This window comes from Anopheles arabiensis, chromosome 3, assembly GCF_016920715.1.
Source record: "Anopheles arabiensis isolate DONGOLA chromosome 3, AaraD3, whole genome shotgun sequence".
Classification (NCBI taxonomy): Eukaryota; Metazoa; Arthropoda; class Insecta; order Diptera; family Culicidae; genus Anopheles; species Anopheles arabiensis.
This window is the reverse complement of record NC_053518.1, coordinates 45,237,409-45,263,932: the sequence shown is the minus strand read 5'-3', so window position 1 is coordinate 45,263,932 and position 26,524 is coordinate 45,237,409. Positions and strand designations below refer to the sequence as shown.

Genomic DNA, 26,524 nt, shown 5'->3' with positions numbered 1-26,524 from the left:
GTTAACAATTTGGCTGCGAATAGAACTGAGCTGTTTATGGTATTGTGCAGTTGAATGTTATTAACAAACCAGATTTTTTAAGCAAACATGGTTATATTGTTAACAAGGTGAATATGAAGAAAATAATATTAATTTTATTACATTACATCTAGGGTAATTTTCGAATTGTTGCACACAACTCAATTATTGCACACTGCGTATAAATTGTTCATTAATTGGAAAGTGTTCAATAATTGGCCATGAAGAGTGCAATAATCAAATTTGGAGTTTTTGTAAGTGCGCAATAATAGAATTTTTTAATAGGTTTGAAAATCAGTATTTCTTGCCATTCACCGTAATTTTTAACACTTAAATAAAATATACATACTATTTTTGAAACAATAATGATGTATTCTAGGCACAAATAACAAGAATTTTGTGGTTTTTTCCACACTGCAAAATTTGCACATATGATTCAGACTATAATATAGCATTTCTTGGTAATTATGTTAATTAATTAGCAAAAATTAAGTCATATCTTCGGGTGGCCGATAAAATATATTTAGAGAAAAAGATACATTCTATTGTGTTCGGGAAATTGTTGCCACAGTTGCCATGCACCGAACAATTTTTAAAATTATCATATAATTTCAAGAAATGTTTTGTAATAGTTGTTTTGAATCTATTTTTTCATAAGGAAAAGACTACAGAAATAAGTACTATGACAATATATTATATATTATCGCATTCTAGAAAGATAGCGATGTAATGTTTATGCCAGTTATTTAATTACTATCAATTAAAAAAACAGTATAATTTACATCAAATGTTTATTGACTTGATTGATATTTCAGCTCATTTAAACCACTCAAATCCAATAAAAAACTACTCTAAATTTATAATCATGTTACTTGTTTTCAATTTTAAGAACAATATAGACGATGTTGTTTTTAAAACACAATCAAACACAATAAAATGAAGAATATTAATTGACTTATAAAAAACCATGTTGCACGCTGCAACATTTTAAAATGGAACAAAAGTTATTTTATCGATACTTATCCGTAATTTATCAATGACTTTTAGAAAAAAATGATATCTTGTTGAATATCAATTGAAAATTTTACACTCATTTTGAACAGATACTAATGTTCGTATTCTATAACGTCTGCATTCTAGAAATCTCTATATCGACCAGTATTATTTTAAGAAGCACCCATAGAAATGTGTCTTACCGCACAAACATAAGCAAACTGAATGTTTTTTTTTTGTTTTTGTAACATGTAATGATCATACCCCTTTTACCAACGAGCTATTTCTACTGACAAACACATTTCTCACATTCTTCAATGCTCCCAAAACGGGGAAAGGTCGCACACGAAAATGTTGTCACTTGTCACCGGTGATTAGTTTTCTGCCCTGTGGAAATGTTCTTTTACCACTAACTAACACATATTTAAAAAAAAACTAAGGTGGTATATCTTGTGGGTGAAACTCGGACACATTTTCAAATGAGCAGAACACACACACACACGCACACTGTACTTCATTACGCACATTCCAAGACGGAAAGACCTTTTCAGCATCTTCGTCAGTGGACTGCGACTGAGCCACTAGCAGCAAATGTTAAACGATTGAAACTGGCGCCAGTGTCACCCAAGCCACGCACAGAACATTTTCCATCCTGAAATCCGTCATCATATTCTCGCAACGGGTAAACACGTGGCAGAGTTCGACCTGCTTATTGCGCAATACATACATATCGATGTTCCAACAGCGCACTGACGTCGTAGCGACTACGAACGGCTAATCATCGCGAGACGGAGAGAAGTCATCCAAATTTATGGCAAGATTATGAGTCTATAAAATCAGATTTAATAACCACTTTCCTTACCGCACACATCTTTGGTTAAGGGTGAATGAAAGTCGACGATGCATAGGGAAAAGATTCGTCTTCATCAGTCATATTTTCATCATCAATGTTTGCGCTCCGTAGCACGTGTTTCTTTGAATCCTTACGCAACTACTACGAAACACACAAAAGTGTCTCAAGTCGAAAAAATCACTGCTTACCGTACATACAATTATATTCTAATTCCTGTTCCTCTTAATTTTCCCGTGTAAACGTTGTGCAGGAAGAACAACCCTACTTCATTCTTACCAGTGTTGGTTTTAGCTATGTCGGGTCACTTTTTCTTCGCAATGAAATTCCCTTGTTGTAAACGTTGACTGGCTTTGTTTCAGATTTGTGCTAAATAAATCAAACCACCTTTTGAATTGTTAATGGTGCCTTCGTGCGTGTAATTCATGTAGGATTTTTTTCCAGTCCATTTGGCGCTCCAGTATTGGATTGTTGTCAATGGTACGATTCTTTGAATGGGTAGAAAATATAGCATTTGTAGCAAAATGTTTAACCATATAATTGAAGATTCAATATGATACATGTATTTTATGTAAAATAATATTATGTGCATCAAATTCAACGTATCGTTTCATCCGTACGTTTTCGCCTTAAACATGTAAAATTGTATGTTCTCTCTACACTCTCCTAGGTGGATTTAGCATGTTCCATTGTATTACTGCCGGCGCGAGCGCCCGACCATGAAACATGAATGGAAACGCAAAGCAAACGTAACTGGAAGAAAGATTTCCGCAACACGCGGAGGGTTTACTTTTGGATTGCTTCCCACAAAACGTAGAACGTTTTCCATACACCGAGCTCACCCAGCTTTTGAGGCAAGTCAACATTGTTCACCCTAATGGCCCAATGCCACTTGATTTGCTTCACTGTTTCACCAGGGGTTCCCCAGTATCCGCAAAACCGCTACAACTGCAGACGTCGACGACACAGTTTGCAGTGGTTTGGTTACGAATTTTTACTGCCAGCAGCGTCTACCACACATCCCAGTTACGGTGCATTTGCCACAAAAACATGCGAAGCATCCCCGTGACCCCCTAACGACAGTCAAAAAATTTTTCTAAATTCAAATCGACAATTTCCTCCTCACAACGTTAACGTTTTTGTTTGGTTTTCCGTTGTGCAAATGCGAAAGAACGCGTTACACATCTCTACCATACGTACTATAGAGCCTACTTTCGCTTACGAGACATTCGGCAAGATGAAGGGCAGGAAACTCATTTTCCTTATGTGACCCGATCACTATCTGCCGTCCCATCTGGTGTCCTGCTCCTTCTCCTCGTGTCGTTCTAGTGCAAAAGGTTTAAGGCGTAATAATGCGCCAGAATACGTCGGAACAACAGGCTGAAAATCAGACATTCCGCCAACTGGCAATCGACAAAGGGGACAGCAAAGGACAGACGAAAGCACTTGCGTGAATTATGTTGGCACACGATCACGGAAAGCTAGGGCTCAATTTGGTCGGATAACAGCTTGAGATTTCCGATCGAACCCGATATCGACGTTTCGATATAGCGCTCTCGAGCATGCTGTCACAGGATTTTACGTCTCGAGTTCCTGGCTGCACCCCTACTGTCCGCACGTGTGTTGGCAAAGATAAGAAGTTCTATCGAGCGGACGGACAACGCATCGATGGTTGTTCCTTTCGTTCCGCCATTCGTTGCGGTCGGAATCAAAATTAATCCCGCAGCACATGTTGCGTTAAAATGTAATAAATTGATAGTGACGCTCATTTTGGTGTTTTTGTTTTTATTGTCTTTTCCTTCGTCAGAAGACTGTGCCTGCCGTACCGTGTCGTCGTTGGCGCCAGTTGTTGTCCTAGGACGTGGTAAGACTTTCTCCGCTGGTAACGGATTCCCTTCTTCATGCTTAAACGGCTCAGACGGACTACACCGCTGGATAAATCGATGCACCGAGCTCTTACAAGTTTTGTAATCGCCATTAGCATTCAACAGTATGTAGGATGCCGCATTGCTAAACTGTGTTTAGCTGGAGTTTGTACTGCAATGCTAGAAGCAGCTGTAGAAATCATTAATAATAACTTTCCTTTTCTAATGCGAGGGTTGAAATAAATGAGATCGATGCAATTTCATCAGGATAACATACGCGATAAACGAGAGTTGATATTTATTGCTTTGCGTTGTTTCAATCGGAGAAAACAACAATGATATGGATGAGTTTGTATTCGTTAGTGACACAACTAGACCTAGGCCTAGACTGTCATTAGGCTCGGAATTCAATAATTAGTATACGCATGAACCCAACTGGGATTCAAGGGATGAGTAATGTGTCCTGAGGTTTATTCCGTTTTCGCTGTACACTTTATTCCAGAATATTCAATTTGTAATTTTTGTTTTAGTATTTTTGCTTAGTCATACGATGTCAGAATATAGTTATTATAGAATATGAACATAATCCTTAACATTAATATTAGAGGAAGTCGTTTAATAATATTTAAAATCAAACAACACGTTTTTTTTGGCAATGTTGAGTAAACAACCTCCTAACTTTTACAGTTTTGATAATGTACATGACGTTTTGAAGTTTCTTGCCCAATCATTAAAGCATAAAATTATCCAACTTTTAATTAAATAAATTTTGAATTATGATTTTGTAATATTTGTTACCAATAGCAGAATAAATAATATAGAAAATTTTGTTTTTGTTGGGGACAGTCCCATGGTACAGTCGTCAACTCGAACCACTCAATAACATGCCCGCCATGGGTTCAAGCCCAGAATGGACTGTCCCTCCGTAGCAAGGATTGACTATCCGGCTGCGTGGTAATGAATTAAGTCTCGATAGCCTGTGCATGTCCGCGTAGGACGTTACGCCAAATAGAAGAAGAAGTAGAAAATTTTGTTAACATTCTAAATTTAGCAGTATAATTAAAACAGTTGAAGTTAACATCAAATCCAGATATTGTATTCAGCTCACTTCTATTATTTATTATCTAAAATTGACCGTCTGCGGTTTAACGTTTTGCTTAAAATAAATTATCAGGCGTATTCTATTCATATAATCGAGTAGTTTCGACGCCGAGTTGATGAATTTTGTGAGTGTTTTTTTTTGTATGGGAAAGATCACTTTGGAGTTCATTTTCTCCACTTCAATCGAATCGAGTTCAGAATAGAAAAAGCCTATATAACTTCTTAATATTATAAATATGTCTTTAAATTTTAACAAATGTTACCAAAATTGTACTTTCAATATGGTAGCTTCAACCATGGGGCGAATTACTCTGTTTATTTAACATAATAAACAAATAATACCGACTAGCATTTGAGCTGATATGTTACACCCATTGTACTGCTGTCAACGTATTCCCATCATAAAACAACGACCGTTTAAGGGTTAATGATTTATTTTTGTAAGCATATCACACAGACGCCGATGGGTTTGTACGCGCCCGTTCGCAACCGATGCGCTACGCTACGGATCTATCCAACCCCTGACGTAAATGGTCACAGCATTAGACTGTCGATTGTAACAATAAACAATGAAACCACGCTCTAAACGACTGATGATATCATTAGCCGAAATGAAAACATCCGCTCACAGTGGGCCAGCCGATACCGAGCGCACGGGGACGCGGAGTCTTTTTTCCATCCCTCCAGCTTAAGACACACGCAGTTTTCCTCATTTGTGTCTACCGTCTTCATCGCACCCGGCACAAGCTTCGATACTTGCATCTGCCACAATATGCAATCGATCACGTGCCCTTTCGTCGTCAGAAGAAAACAATCCTTCTCGCGCACCCTAAAATGTTTACTTCGCGCACACACTTGTTTACGGTGCGGCAAAAGGCATCCCACCGGGTTTGCTTTTCACCGGTGAATGGCGATGATAGTTTACAACTGGCATTTTTATTTACGTTTTTCTTTGTTTTAAATTCGACTAAGCGGAGGATTTTTCCTCTTTCTTCTACAGAATGTGGCTTTTCTTGTGTGCCATATGTAGCCAATCACGTTCGGGTTAATAGAAAGGATTAGTTCTGGTTGAGCTTCGGAGAATATTAAGATGTTAAGCTTATTGATGAAACAAATTCAACTGCTTTTCATTCAGGAGGAACGGTCCATAAAGGCTGTATTGTCAAAAAACAACGATTTATTCTGCCAAATCTATCATTATTTCATAAAAAAATATGTTATGTCAGTCTGATCTTTTATATGTGATTATATGTGTTGTCGTGTGATATTTTCATCGTTCGAATTTAAAAAGTTCATGTTGACAAATACATTTCTGAGATCGTTTGTCCCGTTCTCAACTCGAGCGGTATAGAGAATATAGCAAATAATTCGATTTTTTGTTGTAGACGCGAATTCAATACTTCTAATTGTTCTTATAACCAGAACCAATAATCATTAAGACGATTTATAGTATTTAAAGTCAATTATAATGGTCCAAATGTAGTGATATGTGATAACCCCCATAATGGGTTAAATTTTCATTTTTTTCGCCCACAAATTTGGCCGTCAAATTCTTTCAACACGGCGCATAATACCCTTTAAGAATGAATACCTATAATTGATAGAACAAACATTGGGCAACACGCTTACATCAACGCAGCATTCTTCCGTACCTTTCCGAATGGCCAACATCTCTTGTTTACCAACGCCTGTTCCCCGGCATCAATACGACAAGACGATTGAATTAAACGCAATCCTACCCCCCTACCCCAACACACACACACATGCTTACGCACAGAAACAAAACAAGAAGGAAAATTCCTTTTCCACCCATGGATCGTTCCAATCGAAATGAATCGAGCCGCGTTGTCGTATTTGTTCGACGCTGATGGCGATGTTTCTATTATTTATTATGCCTTCTTCCCCTGCCGGAACTGACGCTGACGGGCCAAAAGCGTGTGGGTAGATCGCATACCGAAGCACCGAAACACTCACAACGGACGCGGCGCGTCAGAATCCCGTCCACACTTCGTACGCACAGTCACAGACGAGACGTACTCATGAATGTGTAAACATTCTGATCCACCTCCTCCAATCGGGCGTTTCGGGTTTTCCGCTTCCAGCGGTATTTTCCGACCATTTAGACGAAAACCCCTTTCGACCCCGAGGCTCACGCTGTCGCCCACTTCCTTTGAACCCACCCGGGGCGGTACACCAACGGGAACGAGAAAGATACAGTTTGTAGCCAATGCGATGGTGGGGATGGAGCATAAAAGAGTTTTCCCCTTTTTAACCTCGAACAAACGGGAGCCTCCGTGTTTTTTTTTTGTAGAGGGGAGCACGCTTATTGTGTTGTTGTGCTTGTTTTTCCACGCTCCACACTTTGCGTGCTTCGCCACTTCGTTGTTGAAGTGGGAAACACTTTTCACACGGCAACCTTTAACCGAAAACGGTGTGCTAATCGTTACCGACGAAAAACCCTTTCGCAAGTGGAGCGAGAGGCAACGTTTGAGACGCAAGGGGTAATTTATGGAAATTATGAAAATTGTTAAATGATATCCTGATATTTGTATCCACGTGACACGTGTGTGTGTGCGTAGGTGCGGCCATAACGATAGGCAACACAGTACCGACCCCAGTTGAACGGGATGTGGAGAACTTGTTGCTACATTATGTTTGTCATCGGATCGACTCCAATATCCGCTTCTCCTCCGGAATGTTTCCGCACATTTGACCCTGACCGTCCTTTCTCCCGTCATAGCTACTGCCAGACATTAATATGCTCACGAATATAGCGCACAACCCTTGCTTTTCAGATTTATGACCGGTAGATTGGATCTGATTGCATCGAATTTCGTAAGCAACCATGCACGTCGCCACGAGCATGTTTTTCTCTCTCCTCTACTGAGGTTCGTTTTTATTCGCCCTTTCACGTTCGGGCAAATGCGTCATTTCGGGGCAGTGAAGGAAAAAAAACAACACATAATAATTTAAAGTGCTTTTGACAACTTTTTTTTCTTCGTAGCTCTATTAAACATCGAATGAAACCTGTTTGTGCCTGATGGGTGCAATACGAATGGAACAGCATTCATTTCTTCATTTCTCATTTAATTTGCTATCAACCGGTGAATGTCGTCGTCGTGCTGGGGTGTAAATTAATATATGACGAATGCTTGACAGTTGGTGCAAGAATGTCAAAGTTAACGTGTGCATTTAGTGGCTGTGATCAGCGCAGCAGGCTGCGGAATATAGCACAGGCGTCTGGATTTTATTAATAAGCGCATGAAAATAACTTTTTAAATGTCAATATCGCCGGACCGATGCTCTTCCGCCTTGCCAATGAATGGGTTAGATTGAACGAAAGGAAATGTCGTGGAAAATGAGCAGGTTGCCAAAAATGTTAAGCAAAACGTGAAAAAGTGACCAGTGCATATGACAAGCGCGTACACAATGTTCTGGAACATTTAGCTAGCCCCTTTTTGAAGGTTTCGCGTAATCAGCTATTTTTCACATTGAACGTGCAATTTACTGGGGGCAATTATGTTTGTGATTCTCGAGAAGGGAATGAAATGTTATACAAATATGCAAACGTGACTGTTTTTTTGTACTTTTCTGCCATTTTTCTGTGTGTAGTATACAATATCTTTCTATAGCATTCGAATGGTAGTACCGAACAATAGTTCGCTAGTGTTCATTTGTCTGTAATCGATCAGCATTTATACAATGGAAGAGGAAAAAAATCTCCCATAGTGCTGTAAATACGAGCTACCTATACCACACTCACTACAATTGTTTACCTCTCTATTCGACCTATGCCAGTTTTTTTCTGGCAGTATGCCTGCTGGTGCCGTACTTCAGCAAAGAAGCGTACGTCTTGCTACTAATCGCCATACGTGCCCGGCTGGAGCTGGTAGTTTATTCATCAGACTTTTGATTTGCATGAAGCATTACCATTACAACGAGGCAGGTAAGAGCAATCAAACTAGGGCAAAGTCAAGTTCTCTATTGAGAGCAAGAAAATTGAAATACTGAAGACGTAAGGCGTTGTGGTAACCGGAGAAGTTTCAATCATCCGTCCGTCGACGGGGCCTCATTTGACCTGAGGAAACTATTTCACTGCAGAAACACACTTCCTATGGCTTTGCTCCATGTTGATCCTTTTGTATTTCCTAGAACTGAGTGTTCATATAGCTACCATCAATCATTTAAAGGTGCAATGCAAGTGATCTTCAATAAAATGCCTCTTTGATGCGCAACAACAAATACGATTAACAACTTATGTGTTGAAAGACATTATAGCGTATGTAACGACAACTACAACGACAACAAAAACAACCCTTCAAAATAAAGTCAGCATTATATCTGTTAGTGTAACAAAACATAAGCGCGAATATGATGAAATTCTAATCAATGATTTGTTTAAACGAAAGAACAATTGGAATTATTTAATTATGTCATAATTTTATAGGAAATCAAGTAAAAAAGTACCTAAGAGGAGTAGATTAATATTTAATTTAAAAAAACACACAAAATGTAAATAGGTAGTTATGACAAAAAAGAAAAGGAGCTAACGTCATTAAAAGGAAAATATATTAATTAAAACCAATAATAATCAAAAGAAAAGAAAACAAACGACATCTGTAAAATTGTTTCAATAATAGTCAAAAATGCATAAGGCAAAAACTTTGTCTGAAAAAAGCAATAAAAACTTGTAAAAGAAAATACTAAAATTACTCAGAAAAGTTTATATTTTAGATAACAAAACAAAATACATTGTACCATGATTAGACAAACAAATTTCTCAAACAAATCTGCAACACTGTATAAATTTGAATAGTTTTTTTTTGTAAACATGCCGCCTTCGAGTATTGCACATTTTCTTTCGTATTTTTCCCCTCAGTGGTGACCTCAAAGAAAAAGTTTTACAATCTGTAACGAAAAATTCCCGTGACTGACGCGTCTTAACCAGAGCACGAAAGAACAACTTATCACAGCAAATCTTGTCTACATCCTTCCCACGCATATTCACACCTATGTACCATTTGGGCCGGTATCTGTCTGCTGTATTTCCACATATATCCATACCGTTGGCCCGAAGCAACAAAAAAAAAGCATTCAAGCTGTGTTAAACTCAAGCAGGAAGTATAGCGCCGGCTACAGTCCGAGCTCACCATGTTATCACTGCAGTCATTTTTCAACCTTCTCCGAAAGTCACCAGAATCGCTTGGGGTTTGGAAACATCTGGAGAGTTTTGTAAACGTAATCCTTTCCCATTGCTCTAGCGGATTTCTTTAGAACCGGCACGTGGCCGCATTGTTTGCGTGTGTTTTTCTATGTGTTTATGGTATGTTGGTTTGCAGCATAAGAAAAATCTCACTTTACTACGAAGAGCAGACCCAACGCGGAGAAGCCTTGAAGCTTGAGATTCAAATTCATCGTCAGTATCAAGTCGTGTGGCATATTTTATCGATTGCTTTTGGCTGCCTGCAGTGGGGGCTTAGAGGAGGGGGCAAGAAAATGCAAGATGAAATTCACCTAAATCCACATAATTTCCAGCAAAGCCTGCTCACGTACACAACGCGACCTACTGACAGCCAGTAAGGAATAAATATCATCAATAACGCAACCTTTACATCAACAACCCAATTTCCGCATAAACCCTACGATGTAACACCTTCAGAGTGATAAAATACGCATTGAACCGGTCAAACAGAAGTGCAACTAAATAAGTATGAAACGTGTTAGCAAGTTGGGCACTAAGTGACACGCATACACTCGGCCCATGCTGCAGCTCTGCACCCCAGAGCGTGGTGAAAAGTGCAATGCAGTATGAAAAATCCAACCACAAACCGGGCCAGTCGCTGCCGTTGCCATGATGTCTGGCAACATTCGAGGGCATCCATCGAGGGGTTTCGTTCCAATCTGTAGCTCCCTTCATTCTCCACGCTTAGCTAATGTCATCCCATGTTGGCTTTTTAATGCATAAATAACAGTGCGCTATTTTTACCACCGTTTAGCCAAACGAGTATCGTGTTTTATTTCTCATTTTCCCGTCTGCTCGAGGGTTCTACTCGAACAACATTCTCTGCCGTATGTGTGGTGTTTGTGTGCGGAACCACCGAAAACTCAAGTATGGAATCTCTTACCCCGATGCAAGCCCAACTGAAAAGCCGCAAACGTAAAAACGCGACGATACAGGGAATACGATGCCAGCTTTATGCGTTCAAACATTATGATTTTAATGAACTCCGGTATACCCACCAAGGCTCCGGTCACGGTCCCGCTCATACGGAACTAACCCTGAGGGCCGCTTCACTTTCGGCCTCATCGTTAGGCATCATCCGCTTTGTCACCCTCGGAATCGTTGCAATGTTGGATGGCACGCCGCATGCATCTGGATCGTGAAGTGATGCGATCCGTCCCCGACCAGTTGGTTGAACCTTTTAGCGGTGGTTTGTCATCTATCTGTCGGGATCGTACACACAGGCGTGTACGTTGCTGCCACGAGACATTGTGTAAGGCAACGGTGACGGCGACACGACGTGAGCGCTGATCACCTAAACATGGGATCGTGGTTATGTGATGCCACTAACCGACCGCACCGCGCTGGTATAGGAGGGAAGATTTGTAAATTAGCTAAATTTAAATTCGATCACAGCCGCGGGGTTTCTTCTTGCACTGGTTGGAGAGTGTGAGGTAGGAATAGTTGTTTTCGTCGTGTGGTGTATGGTGAGCTCGCGTGTTGATCATTATCTAAATTGCATCGTATTGTTTTTGATAAATTCTGGGGAGCGTAAAGAGTGATAATTCCTTGTGCTTTTAGAGCCGTGACGATGCCAGATAATTCAGAACCCGTCGTACAAGAATGTGAAATACGTCTTTGAAGTTGTTCGTAACGATTTTATCACGGTTAGATAGGAAGACTCGTACAAATGAAAATATTTCATGTACAATATTAAATATTGAATGTTTCTTATATATTGTAAAAAAACAACTAACGGCTTTAGAAATTATTTTCTCTCGAATGGCAATGTTGAACTCGAGTTAGAGATAGAGAGTTAGAGTAAACCATACAGAAAAACAGTTTAAGGACGATAACGATTTTAATCCATAAATGAATCTCTCTTTAGTTAACTATAAGAACTAAGATTCGAACTGCTTCAAACTTTTCTTAAGAATCATCCATATTGAAACATTTGTCACGCGTATTATTATCATATTATTTATATTATTATTATTTTATTATTATAATTAGTAAAATAGGTAGCAAATTTGATTACGTTTTTCAAACAAACAAATTTAGATTATTACAAAGCACCTAATACATGTTTTTTCTTATGTATTTTATGTAATTTATTCCCACACACCCAACGCCCTTCCTTTTTGCATGTTTACACCGCACCGTACAAATGGCATAATGCGGCCAATCCACTTTACACCCACATACATTATTAGTGGACAAACAAAACAAAGCGAGACCTCGTTCGAAATCTGCACTTTCATCTTGCCTACATTTGCACCCTCGTATTTAACATTCGCACCTATACGTACATGAGTGTCCTGCCCCAGGGAACCCTTATTCTCGGCCGGAAAAGATGAAACATGCCGCAAGCAAAACTGTACGGGGTTGCTACCAACTGTGAGCTGAATTTGTACACATGAAACGGCGACGACTACAACAGCAGCAGCAGCACGACGATAACAACGACAACGGCACGAGGAGAGCAATGAAAAAAAGTCAAAATAAAGCAGATGGTTTTTGGCAAAACGAAATTACGCCATTGTTACCCTAATGTATTATGTATCGGAGGGACGTTGTGCCAAAATCGCGCTTTTTGAACGCCTTGCAGGGCTTCACTTCCTGCGGTGCGGGTGGGCCGCACAGTAAGATGACGTTTTGCCCCTAACCAATTACCAATACAACTGCTTGCTGCTGCTGTTGTTGCTGCTGTTGTTGCTGCAGTAGGTGATCCTGTTTGTTCCATTTGATATGACGCTGATTGGCTGCCTAACTTTGTTGATTTGCTGTTTGTGCATCTGAATGTTGAATAGTGTAAACATTTCGAAAGAAACGGACTAGCAATGTATCTTTGCTGACTTTATGAATCATGTTTTTAGAATCAATTTGATCTAATTTTATAAATCATTGTTATACTCTATATCATCAGCACCAGCAAAACAAGCATGTAAACTTATGTTAGCCAATAATGTAAGAAAAATGAGAAACATTATCTGATCTGAACGTTATCATTCTTCTAGGCAAACTCAAAGGCACACTATTTTTTTAAAAACTTCAAGCAAATATTCATTCATCTCAAATAGCTGACCTAATGTAGCATATCTGCTTAATACCGAATAATACCGAATTTATTATAATACACGCGGTCAACTATAGACACATTGTAACACACTTCGGAAATCCAAATCACACCAATGCAACACATTCATTATAACACACTCAGCAAATCAGATCATACCATAGTAACACACCTGAAAGTGTTCGGGCCACACCGTTCATACAAAAACAATTGTAAAAACACACTTATTGAAAACACCCGAAACAAGGCAAATAAGCAAATCAGGCGTTCCTGCAGCAAACCGAGAACGCATTACCTTAAAAGCGCAACTTATATAAAGATCGACGAAAACATGCGTTCTTTCGCAACAACAGTTGAAACCTTCTTTCCCAAAACATTAAATAAGCAGTGTAGGTACATATCAACAGACACTTCACATCAATTCAGTTTATAAATTAACAGCTTATAACAAGCTGATAACAATCTCTATTATAAAATTCTAGTAAAGGCTGATCAGCATTACTTTCCAGCGGTAGCTTGGATGTTTTTTGCATCCATACAATGGCAACCACATCGACTATAGAAAACGCAACGCCGACTTAGTTTTTAGTCTTTTGAAAGGTATGGAGAAGAATGATACAAATTACAGTCAGAATTTAATAATTGAACGTTTTGCCGTGGTCTTCTACGACGTGTAACTAAAGTTTTCCAATAAGTAGCCCAAATAACTGTTCAGCAAGCCTCAAAATCTGAAGATTGGTGGCTTACTTTAGGTGGCCGTCACTATAAATGCGAATGTAAGAAAAGGTAGAGAAAACATTCCTACGAAAAAATAACTGAAACAAATAACCTTCTTTTAGGAGTAACGGGTCATGTCGGCATATACAGGCTTCCGATAGTTAGTACCACTTAGCCGGATAGTTAATCCTTGCTTAGGGCGACGGTCCATGTAATGGCCATGTTGTTAAGACGTCCGAGTTGATGATAGTACCGCGGGACTCCTCGATGCAACAAGAAAAAAAAAATAGAAAAACTGGATTGATATGGAATCTTAAGCAATTCAAGGATCAGTATGGGGTTCAGTTCCAGTACCGAAAGGTATATGTTACAGGATCTGCATGGGGTCAGAATCAGTACCAGGACCGATATGGGTTCAGTGTGTGGATTCGGGATCCATTCCAAGGGCGGTACGGGTTTTGGAGCCGTTATACCGGTATATATACAATTTCAGTACCGGTAGCGAAAATGTACCAATAGCGGTGCAATTTGTAGGTGTACAGATGTGATTTAGTAGATTTAAATTGTCAGGAAGGTAAATTTATGAATATTTAGCCACATAGCAATTGGAATATGTTTTATCTTCGCAATCACAACCATTTTTACCATCAAACACAACAAATTTACGAAAAAAAGTATATTTTTATGACGACTTCGTTGTACCTCTAATGGTGGTATGGTTCATATAGTCGTCGTATTGTGTTACTATAGTGTTGGTAAATAAATATATCTGAAAAACTGTGTATAATATACATGGAACTTAGTTTTCAAGCTGTTTTTATATGAATGGTGTTGTTTTCAATATGAAAAAATACATCCATAATATTGATTTCTTACATAATTTGACCGTAAAAGCTGTATAAATTTGAGCGATAAAAATATTAACTAAAAACAGTATAACGACTGTAGTACCCAAGCTGGGAAAAGCGTGCTTGATTCGAAGTCGATTTTTCACTCAGTTGGATATGCAAATTTTGGCCTTTTTGAGTAAATTACTTACAGGAAACTCATTTCTGTTGCTTTTTTGTTTTTAAAACAATACGAAATGTTAACAATATCCCGAAAAAAATCTAAAATGTCCTATTTTTACTAATTTTATAACTATGACCACTATAGTAACATGCCTGTTTTGTGTACCTGTAATGGCAATATTGTAAAAAAATACATAAAAATGAGAAAAATGGTCAAAGGCAATGATTTTTTGTAAATCAATAACATTTCATGAAAGCTATGTCAAAACAATAATATTTGCGTTATTATGTTGTCAATTAATGCGTTAACAAAAATATGACTTTCGTTATGAAATCCTAATGATTTTGGGTGAATGTTGACACATTTCACAAAATATGGAATTTTTCTGTCACTGTAATGGAATGGCCCATTTTAACTTTTATAGCATTTTTAAAAGACCAGAGAACATTTAAAAACAAAATAACTTAATCATAAATAACTTAATTGCTCTTAAATTATTGTATGGAGCGTATTTTAGTGCAATACCACCACTGTAGGTACTATCACCGCTATAAGTACGTTTACCCTATAGGGTCAAGATATATTTCAGATCCGGTATGGGAATGGGATCAACTTCACAACCGGTATGGTATCAGGATATATTAAAGGACCAGTAAGGGGTTAGGATCAGTTCCAGGATCAGGTTCATAACTAATTATAACATCTATGCGGGAATGAAATCAGTTCCAGCACAAGAATAAGTTATATAAAATTTCAGTATGAATAAGCATTAATTATAAATCATTTGGCTCTTAATGAAATTTAACATAAAACTTAAATTGCCATAAACTTGGAATTAAAAACCACATGGAATTTGTGTTGTCTTTTAAGAAATCCGTTGCGCACAGGTTATTACATATCGCAGAAATTATCTTGCATAACATAACCCTGTAACCGGGCGAAATTAACTAGTAACATATAATTAGGACAAAAACATCTTTTGAGTATAAATAATACCAACCCCACTAGGGCAGGTCAGATTTGTTCGGACTGTCAAGATAGGACTATACCCTTGATAAATCTTTTGACTTCTCGTTCAAAGATTTTAATTTTGTTCTCCTATCCAAGGAAAGACCTCTAAACTCTAACGTTTCCAGTAAGGGTAAGGGAAAACCTCTTAAAGGTTTTTATGATCCAACTCAGTTCTGCCTATTTCGCCATAACGATTATCATCCTTAAAGATGTTTGAAAGTCACCATGGCCAGCGCAAGTTCAAAGATACTGCATTACGACCGTATCCATAATCAAACTTACTTCACTAAGATATTTAAAAAAAATAGTAATGTTCAGCTTACTGCATCATTTCAAGTTTTGTTTTTCATGAAGAACTAGCGGATATGCTTTCCCAAGACTGTCATATCTTCTCCGTGTTACTAGCCTTTATAAAGCATATATAAAATAAACGAAAAGCGTTAAGTTTACTGAGACAAGCCGGTCCGAGGTAGTCACAGTAAACTTAATGCTATCGGTTGCCACAAATGGTTTGCAAAGATGAATGATAGATTTTAAAATTAGATTAAATTATTAGTTTGAAAGATTCTCATTCGTCATTAAACAAATAGCCAAAAATGTATATAAAAAAAACTTAAAAAATAATTTTCTTACCATGGGAAACCTTATCATGGGATAACGTATGGCTCAATATAAATGGTAAACAACTGAACTCGGAACAAAAAAGCTATATGTACTTGTTGGGCAATGAAAGAGTATACACTCAGGAATTAAAATGTAAATATAATTTAGCTAACAGTCCTAATTGTGAAAAATGTGGCTGTGTTGAAAACATTGAACACAAACTAAAAGAATGTCGAGAGAGAAAGAGGAACTGGGAACTATTCAGTGAAACAGCTCAAGAGCTCAAAATTAGAGTATTGCCGTTTGATTGATTGATAAAACAAGACTTTAGAATAAATAACAACAAGGGAAAACAACTAACAACTAAACAGCTATTCAGCAGTTACATGATAGGAATAATTTAAAATGAAATCCACCCACATATAGATAAACATGGTTTGAAGCAGATACTAAAATTAGTCTAAAAGATAAAGTAGGTTGTATTTTAGTGAATGATGGAATAAAAACTGTAGTAAATGATTTTTATTTTTAAAAAATATTGTATCCGGCTATTCGCATATCGTATATGTATAAAACATGCCCTTCATGGGTCTAAGTCCCGAATGGACCGTGCCCCCATACGTAGGACTGACCCAGTAGTGGTATTTTGACGAAACGATGTAATGTGGAATCTTATATGCTAATATACTGCAAGCATTCACTAATAGCTAACATGGATGTTTGAAAATCTATTCCTTCAGCGAAGAAATTAAACAACCCGTTTCATATTTAAGTGCTTCGTACAGTAAAAATATTATTTGTTACCTTAAACGAAGCTAAATTTAATAAAAAAATACTAAAAGATCCAATCATAGCACTATAACCATTTGGGGCGCCCAATATGTTATCACTGTTTTAATAACATAACCGACGACAAATGCAACCATCGACAGAAGCAGGAAGTGGAGCCAAATCGTGCTCGTTTCGTAGCGTCGTGAATGGAATGGCATTAAAAATTTATCCAATAACTGGCTATTGATGAATTCTAGTGCTTCCTTTTTTACCCAACATGATCCAACATCTTGAAGGTACTAAAACCCCTCCGTTGGAACCAAAAATGTCCGTAAACGGAAATCTACTTTCTTTTTTTTTGTGTGTCACTCCCGTTCGACTTTTGTAGCAATCAAAAGCAAAATATAATCGCCTTCTGTCGGTGCAAGGGAAAGGACAAACCCGCTGTTTGCCATATCGAACCGCGGACAAAACTTCGATCAAGAACGACGGCCAACCTCCGGATGCATTTGGAAGGCAAAATTAAAATGCAAGCTGCACTTACGAAACAAAAGTAGCACGGCACGACACGGCCCGTTACGATTCCACCACCCGGACAGGACAGGTTTTCGACTTTTCCCACTCCTGAAAATTGGAAAACTATTGACATTTATTTGTATAACTTCTGTGCACGTGTATGTGTGTGCTGCCCGGGGAAGGCTGTGTGCAGGGTATCGACCCAACCACCACACAATCTTGGTGGAATGCTGCCGAAATCGGAATAGCACACCACAGAAGACACAGTGCACAGGAAATGAGGCGCCGTTTTGGTACGCCTTTCGCACATCGCACGAATCGAAATTGTGAAAAATCTGAATTCTGACCACGAGTCGTAAGAATTTTTGCTTGGGTCATCTCTCCGTTGTCCGCGTATTTCGGGAGATAATGCAATACGATAGGATACGTGCGGGTGGCAGGACCGGTTCGGCAAAATGATATCTCCAGTATCTGCACGCCAACTGTTTCGGGTTGGCTGAACTGTACTTCTCACCCAGTGGACGCTATTTTTGAAACGATCATTATTTATTCCGTCCGTTGCATTTTCTACGCGCTCGAAGTGAAACCATCTAATAAAACCACAACCACAACGACATCGCTCGCATCTCAATCGTTGTTCCGAGTCACAATTAGTGGTCCGGGAAGCGGAATGAGTGGATGGGCGGCAAATGTTTCCATTTCACGGCTGCGACACGCTGGTGGCAGTTTTTAATGTTGGCTTGTAGCTATTAATTTTCGGTGGTGTTAAACGATCCCAGATGGTGCCGTCTGGATGGTGGGTGGATACCGTGTCGACCTTCGATCGCAATACGTAATATGCTGACAGTTTACATGGTTGCCGGTTAACTGATGGGTGATCATCGTGACCGCTGGCGATAATGATTTAAGTAACGGGCGTTTGATCATTTTGCATGAAAAATATATTGATACAAATGGTGGTTATCTTCGGATGAGTTTTACACAGTAATGTAAAAAATAAATTAGGTTCTGATGTTCTAATGTTTGAGTCATTCAAAAGTCTGTAAGGATTGATTATTGAAGACCAGTAATAAAAATCTGGAAGAATTTATTTACAAAATCTCACCGGTAGAACCTAACGGGGAATCATTCCGCAAGGCAACAATAGAAAAACATCTAACTAAGATATACCAAGAACTCTAAATATTTTGAGAATTATATGTAAGACAAAAATCAACTATAAAAGATTCTCTACGCAGATTATTTTATATCTTCTACTTCATAGAAGTCTTGAAATAAACAATCATTGAAGACTATGAAAAGAGTGAGACAAATTAGGGGTTTCGGGATTTTTTTACAGTTATAAATAATTACATATATTTGCTTAGCAACTAAAAAACATCCGTTTTTGGTAAACATTTAGTGCTAATTAGTTTTTTTTACTTTGAAACATATAAAATGCGCAACTAAAATTGCAAGTTACTGCAAGTTTTGTACAAAATGACCAAAATTTCGGTTTGTAATTTTTATCAAGAAAAATTCATTTCATTCATTTCTATTTCCTTCGTTTATGAATAAACCTGCTGCGTAAGGAGATGATCACTAGCGATTATTAGATTTTGTTTTGTTAGTATAAAAAATTTAATTGGTACTCATTTTATTACTCTTAAAATTAATCTGAATAATTGAAAACTGTTTTGCAATATTTAGCTAAGACACTGATAAAGGCTCATTATGTTATGTCATTCATAAAGGACTTTTTCCGAAAGAATTCCAACGTAACATTGTCATTTCGTGTGAAAGGCAAAAAAGGTGCAGACACTCCTTTAAGCAAGAATGCTACAACCGAATTATTTAAAAGATTCAGATGAACTTGACGATTAAACAATTCAACGCCCGAGACATACATACACACTTTCACTCCATTGTATGAATAAAACAACAACAACAAACAGTCACTTGTAACCTTACCAAACCATGGGACGCACTCCGCCCGAGAATTTCTGCAGATCTTTCCAACACATCCTCGCTGTGTCCTATTTATTTGTGTGTTTAAAGACTTAAAATTGGAGCACCGGTACGCAGTAAAATTCCGCCACAAAGCCCAGCACCAAACTTCGTGCAATATCATTTTTCACCAATCTTTCACAGTAGGGACACCGGCCACAGAACCGGTTGGAAGGAATGAAAGGAATAATAAACTGAGCCAACCGAGTGCGCCTCTCAGCGCCGGTAAACAAACGAACGGTTGACTTTCCGGCGATGCATAAACTTAACTCGGGTACCGGAAAAGGATTGCGTTGGCAACGAGCGAAGGCGGAGGCGAACCGTCAGCAACCAACCGTCACCACCGGGGAGAAGGGCTTTAAGAGCAACACGTAGAAGCCCGTTGGAATCGGATGGCGTGACAGTGCTTGCGAGGAAAGGCTATTCGTTCGATTAAATTATGCAGAAAATTTCACGAATTTCAATTTAATTTTCCAATCTTTTCACTTCACACCTAATAATGGTTAATAGAACGATGGAAATCGGCAAACCGGCGGGAGGGCCCGCCGGGGAACCACATTCCATGGGCTGGTTAATGGCGCATACACACGATGTCACAATGTGGTGTTGCCGCGTACGGTGCGCGTTGCGAGTGCTTTATGTTGCACCATCCTTTCTTTTTTTTGTGGTGGCAAAAATAGTCGATCCCTTAAGAATGTTGACTTTTCCCTTTTCTAATTCCAGTGGCTCCAAGAAATTTGTTGTCGTTTCGCTATCATCACACCCTTCACGGTACTGTCAAAATCTTACGTGACTACGTCGATCATCGATGTTTTGACAGAGAAAAGGAATTACAAAAGAGTCCCTCTGGAGATAAACATTCGATTTGAAAACATCTATTAAATGGTAAAGTTAATGGCCCTTTGCCCAGCATTGACTTGTGCAAAAAAGGGCACAAATCAATCTTTAACCCTCATTTTTTTAGGATTTTATAGCTTATAGTCCATTGCATCCAAGGATAATAAAAAGGATCCTGTGAAATGTGCGCATGTAAATATTTGAATTAGTGTAGAAAAAATATAAAATATGGAGTACCTGCTTGTACAGTAAAGCAAGCAAATCAGTGCATGAGAAACGACCTGAATTATCGGCAAAATTGAGGAAAAATGTGCATGTAACTTAATAAGAAAATCAACAAAACGGTATTAGTGTCTAGGCTTACAATAACATGGAGCTTACAAAACATCGGTCTAAAGTCTATCTATAGACTCATACTTCAAAACACACCTTTTGTTCTTTCCAAGGTAATCAAATCATAACAGCTCCTACTACGTGCAATTGGTGAGCAACATATTAATCTCCTTTCAAACCAAGCCAAACATTCGCCCCCAAACTAGAGGCTGCACAGCATGCGGACATGTTCCCAACCTGGGCAACACCTGCCTAAGGTACGTGGTACATCGATTCTTGTCACATCTTTCGCCAGAAGAAATCTGAATTAATGAACTCTACAGATTATCCACTTCGTTCGAGACTCAACGACCTGTATCCATCGGGTGGGAAGAATTTCCCTACCGAGGGGCGCAGGTGACCAGTGTTTTACGAGGCAGAGAGCAAGGTGTGGAATATTCCAAGAACACTGAAACGAGGACGAGTCAAAGACATTCCTTTGGCATCCGTTTCTCGAGAAAAAAGCATGAGAGATTACTGTCGAGAAACGGGACGAAGCTCCAGCTCCAGGTTTTTTGGAGCGATAAATGTGTAGTAAATAGAAGAGGGTGGAAAAAACCTTTCAACATGCCCTTGTTGTTATGCACGAGCAAGAGTACATTTTAAAACATTGCTCGTGTACCGGGCACAACTTGCACAGGCCACAAACGAGATGTCTGCAGGGCGCACTGGGCACTCCCTAATGGTCATTCCAGTCAGCCGGTCAGTCTCCGGTCTGTCGAAGCGCCGCGCACCTTCCCTCGTTCTTCACTATCACCACCATCGGTCCCGCCGACCGATGCCCCGAAGGTGCAAGACTTGCTTTCTGCAAGCATCTGCCACCTGTGTGCGGGTGAGGCGCCTTTCTTAGACCGGCAGGGCACGAGAAGAAAAAGCGAGCTGCCCCGGCTACCTCAACCTTTCTCGCTTCTCGCGTGGAAGCAGCGTTTGCTGGCCTTCGGCGATTAACGCTTTAACTTTTCACGTTAAATTTGCAAAATAAACATTCGTCCCGGTACTACGGACCGGTGGTACGTGGACAGCAACGGGCCGGTGGCCGCACCAGCGAATGCATACAGATCAGCTTTTTATCGTACTGCAGAATGTACTGAAAGTCGTTATGTAAAGTGTGGTGGGTAAGGTTTGGTTGTTGGGTTGAGGATTTCGTACGTTTTACCGGTCGGCCGGTCGGCCGCACGGTGCCATCGCGCTACTATCGTAACAACCCGCGGGTGGAGACGCGAGTGTACCCGAAGTTATCTGTGGGATTTCTTTTTGTTTTGTCTATTACACACTGTACTGAATTTTTTCCTTCCCGTGGCTGTACTTTCTATTTACTTTAGTAGGATTCCATCCCTGTCCCCTCCTGTTGTGCCGTTTGGTTTGCTTTGCTGCGAGCACGAAAAACGCCGAGCCGAGACGGAGTCTGATGAATGCTAAATGACCGAATACATTCTACCGCTCTGGAAGGGGGGCTAATGTGACTTGGCCGGGCACTGGAACGAAGCTGCTGGCAATTGCGTTAAGCGTTGGATTCGATTAAATTCTTCACGACGCGAAACAAGATCAACATAAACTCGTGGGCCAAGTTGCTTCTTGCGCTTGGAAGAGAACCCTCGGGGGGAAGCGAAACGAGAAAGCGAGAAGTTAGCGAAGGCAAACGCGCCAGGTACGTGCCGAAAGAGGCTCATTGAAACTCAAATCAATTGCAAGATTCACCCACCCACTGTGGGGAAAGGGAACGGAGCGATAAGAGAAGCTAGGGAGCCATGTAGCCGTGTGATAGGTTAATGCTGATTACGATGTTGATCGCACCTCGGTGCAGCAACATACGACAACGACGATGATGCCGATGACGATAACGATCCCAAGACGAGATACTGTGAACGTCAGTGATTACGGTACCACACGCAAGGAGATTGTTATGGCTGGATGGGATTTTGAATGCCCTACTTGGCATTCACTCGAAGCGCTTCGCACACGACAAACACTGAAGGATACAAACAAACATTCCCCTACGCCCTCGGTACTTCTTGCCCCTCCGGTCCTCTGAGCAATCCTTTCAAATGTATGCCGTGTCATTGTGTCCAGTAGAAACACGGTCTTCACCCCCTGTGGGTGAAGAAATAATCCGAGCCAATTAATTGGCGTCATTGAAGTCTAATGAATTTCAATTTATTGATAATGGCTACTGCCCAGAAAAGGCCTGCCCGAAATAAGCTATACAAAATGTCTCTCTCTTTCTTTCTCGTTTCAATGCCTGGGTAGGAAGCTATCTCAAAGCTGACTGCCGGGACGAACACGCACACCCTCTCGGGCACTTGGTTGATTAGAGGAGAAAGAAAATTTCTCACGTCTTCTAAACAAACTGCCCAGTGTACGGGATACAGTAGGGGATTTTGGCACCAATCACTTGTGCAACTTCTTACGGTCAACGAGACCGAGGGCCTTTTGTTTGGGACGAAATCAGGTCAGGACGTTGTTGTGCATTATTCAATTTGCACTGTCACAGCCAAAATGATGTCGGTGCAGTTGCTGCAGCTACTATGGCAACGTTGCTATCCGAAGCAACCTTAATCGTCTTTTAAACACTAATCATTTATTATTGCCCCTTTGGCATCGGCCGGAGTGTAAAAACGGTCCATCAGATCCAGTTTTGCTACGCTATCAAATCGGTCCAATCCATCTTGCTACTTCATCTCACAATTTATGCTCAAGAGATACTCAACTCGCCGGCTACAGGCTAAAAATCTCCTGGTACAGGTAAGAAAAAGGCTCTTCAAATAGTACCCGCCCAAAAGTAAACATTTCATCAATGCTAACGAAGTCACGGGAAAACAATGTGGCGTGGTCGCCTCTCACCCGCCTATCTTTTGGCTATGAATCGCGTGGCAGGTGTAATGCGTCTACCACCGTTTTGCTCTATTCTGGTACTGCTGGGGCATTTATCAATGGTACAATTTCCGCCCACACAACGATACGGATCGGTGAGAAATCGGAGAGGAAAGAAAGGATACAAGCGGCGCGCCAACAAGCACTCACTCACTCGCTCAAGAAGGGAAAAAGTCAAACAAAATAGCTTATCCTTCGGTATCCGCTCCGGTGCCACTTCAGCAGCAGCTTCGCGTAAATTGTTATATCGGGGTGATGTACGCCGTAAGGATAAAAGGATCTTCTAAAGTCGCCTCTTCTGGAGACGCTTTTGCTTTGTTGGCAGCAGTCTCTGTGGGTCGTCGTCAATAGAGCATACACCCTCGAGGGTGTCTTTGCCGCCTTTCGACGGAAGCACAGACACCGGTGCACAAGCCTGGCAGTTATTGGATGAGCGTCCCTTAAAGCATAAGTTTAATTGTATCAACAAACAAGTATAAATGCGCAAATCTGAGAAGAAACGATGTTCTGATGTTCGTTGTTACGGTTGAATTGGTTGAAGACTCAATAGCAAACGTTACGGTGGTAATAAATGTCGACATTTATTATACTTGTGTGGGGCATTTTTTTGTAAACATCAACTAAGGTTTTTTGCTTCAAGTTCTCTGAGCGTATTAGATTAACACTTATCTTATCAATCTCGCTTGGCACGAAATATGTCACTTACCATTCGCTACCATTCCCGTATTGGACGAAGGACCAGGACTGCCTACAACACCGTGAGCCAACAGGCCAACCAGCAGCAACTTCACCGGCAACAAGGTGGCCATCATCAGGAAGGCCCCCGCACTATCAAAGGGGGCCATCCTTGTGCGACTGGACCAATGCCCGCTAACCTTATTCACTGGTTTGTCAAATAATCGGCTCTTGAATCACTCACACTCGTGAATCCCCACTAAGGATCACTGTTAACACGATCACGATCGCGTTTGTTGATAGGTTACTGTTATGCAAATAATTATGCTTTTAACTTTTTTGGATATTAATATATTTTACTGAACAATTTTTACAACTTTACGAATAGGTAAGCATTTATTTTACACTCTCACAGCGATTAGATGTATTATAACCTCGTATTGATTGTTTTAAAATTATTTGTCAAATTATCCTAACCGTTGTACCATTTAATCACAAACTACACACCAAAAAGCACGATCACTCAAATATGTCTCGTTTCTTGCACTGTTTCGTTGACTTTATTGGCCACAACAAAAAAAACACATTCCGTATATCGGATATGATTCACGTTCCTTTCCACTAAATCATTATTTTATCCATTTTTTATAGGACCAACCTTCACAAACAGGAACAGACCCGTGTTCCGTTTTCCGTTTTTTCCGATGCTATCGATAATTTGATTTGCTCCCAATTGCTTGATCGCTATCGGGCGTTACGTACAAGCAGCGGTCCCTACCAGGGTTCGGTGCTCACCAACTGCCATAGCACAACACACCGTTACTGCTCACCGGGAAAACTTGCTTCCGCACGACGCTGCATCCGAGACAACACTGAAAACGCATTCCGTGTGCCGCATCCATCCGAGCGCACTGCGCTGAACAACCGCACATGTGTATCCGGAGCGGCATCACCACCCATCGCCAACATCATGAGTATCATCATCATCAGCATCATCATCATCATCAAAGATCTCAATGGCAACGTGGTTTGACACGCGGCTAATGATGCTCTCCGTGTTTACTTTTCGAAATGTCAAACTCACCCGAGAGACCGATGTACAGAGAGAGAGCGAGAGAGAGAGGGAAAGAAAGAGAGACAGATCTGCCACAGCATCCACGACAAGCGAGTCAAGTTTCGCTCTCTCCCATAGAGAATCGTTTGTTTACATTTCACCGGAACGATCAAAGCAGTCCCCATGGTACGCGTATCGGTCGCGATTTCCCCTTCTCTGTCAAAGGACGTACCCTTCGGGTTGTTAACGAGGGGAAAACGAGGGAGTTGTTCTCGGGTGGATTGTGTTTTATTGCGCACGTGCAGTAATAAAAATGGGAAAAACAAACCGACCAACATGTTTCGATACAGTTTTTCTCCGCTTTCTATGGCTTCGGCAGATGAGGAGGACGATGGATGGCCGGTAGTATCCTATTTCCGGCGCAAAGCAAGTAAGTTTCTCCTGTTTTTCACACTGTATCCATACCTTCTCGCTTCGTCCTTTACAGGATGGTACAAACATTTGTCGGTTGTTTTGATGCTCTCGCGTTCGAGCACACGACCCAGAAAGAGGATAGCAATCGTTAAACGTCCTTTTCTTTCCCACCCGTACGGCACCATCCGTAAACCAATCAAATTCATTCGATTCACGCTGGGCCAGAGTTTCCCCTAGCGTCCTGCCGGTGGCTCTTGTATCGCACTAACTGTGCGACTCGTTAATCCGTCGTCGTCTTCCAATCTTCTCACGCGCCGGAAACCAGCGAAGGAGGAATCCTTCCCATAGCTGTGTGTCTTCACGCAGTTCTTTGGCAGTGTACAACTTACCTTCTGTCTCCCTCTGTCTCGCTATCGAGAAATTGGGAAAATTTTACTGCTTTGGTCTCTGTCTCGCTGCCAACACCCTTTCAAGCTTGGAGACCGCGTAACCTTTTGTCTTCGGCCGTTTTTTTGCAAATAGATTGCATTCTTCTTTTACTTTCTAAATATTTTTCTGTTAT

At 40.2% G+C, this 26,524-nt stretch overlaps 1 protein-coding gene across 2 annotated transcripts in view; it reads right to left on the bottom strand.

Moving 5' to 3' along the window:
* LOC120903063 (lachesin-like) overlaps positions 1–25,384 on the bottom strand; it is a 44,747-nt gene extending 19,363 nt beyond the window's left edge. Inside the window, exon 1 of one of the 2 annotated variants that reach the window (XM_040312273.1) lies at positions 24,526–25,384. In XM_040312273.1, the coding sequence (XP_040168207.1) occupies positions 24,526–24,664 (139 nt within the window). In that variant the 5' untranslated portion in view covers positions 24,665–25,384. The remainder of the gene's footprint in view (positions 1–24,525) is intronic. The other variant, XM_040312272.1, reaches the window with a different exon arrangement.
* Positions 25,385–26,524: the final 1,140 nt, after the last annotated feature.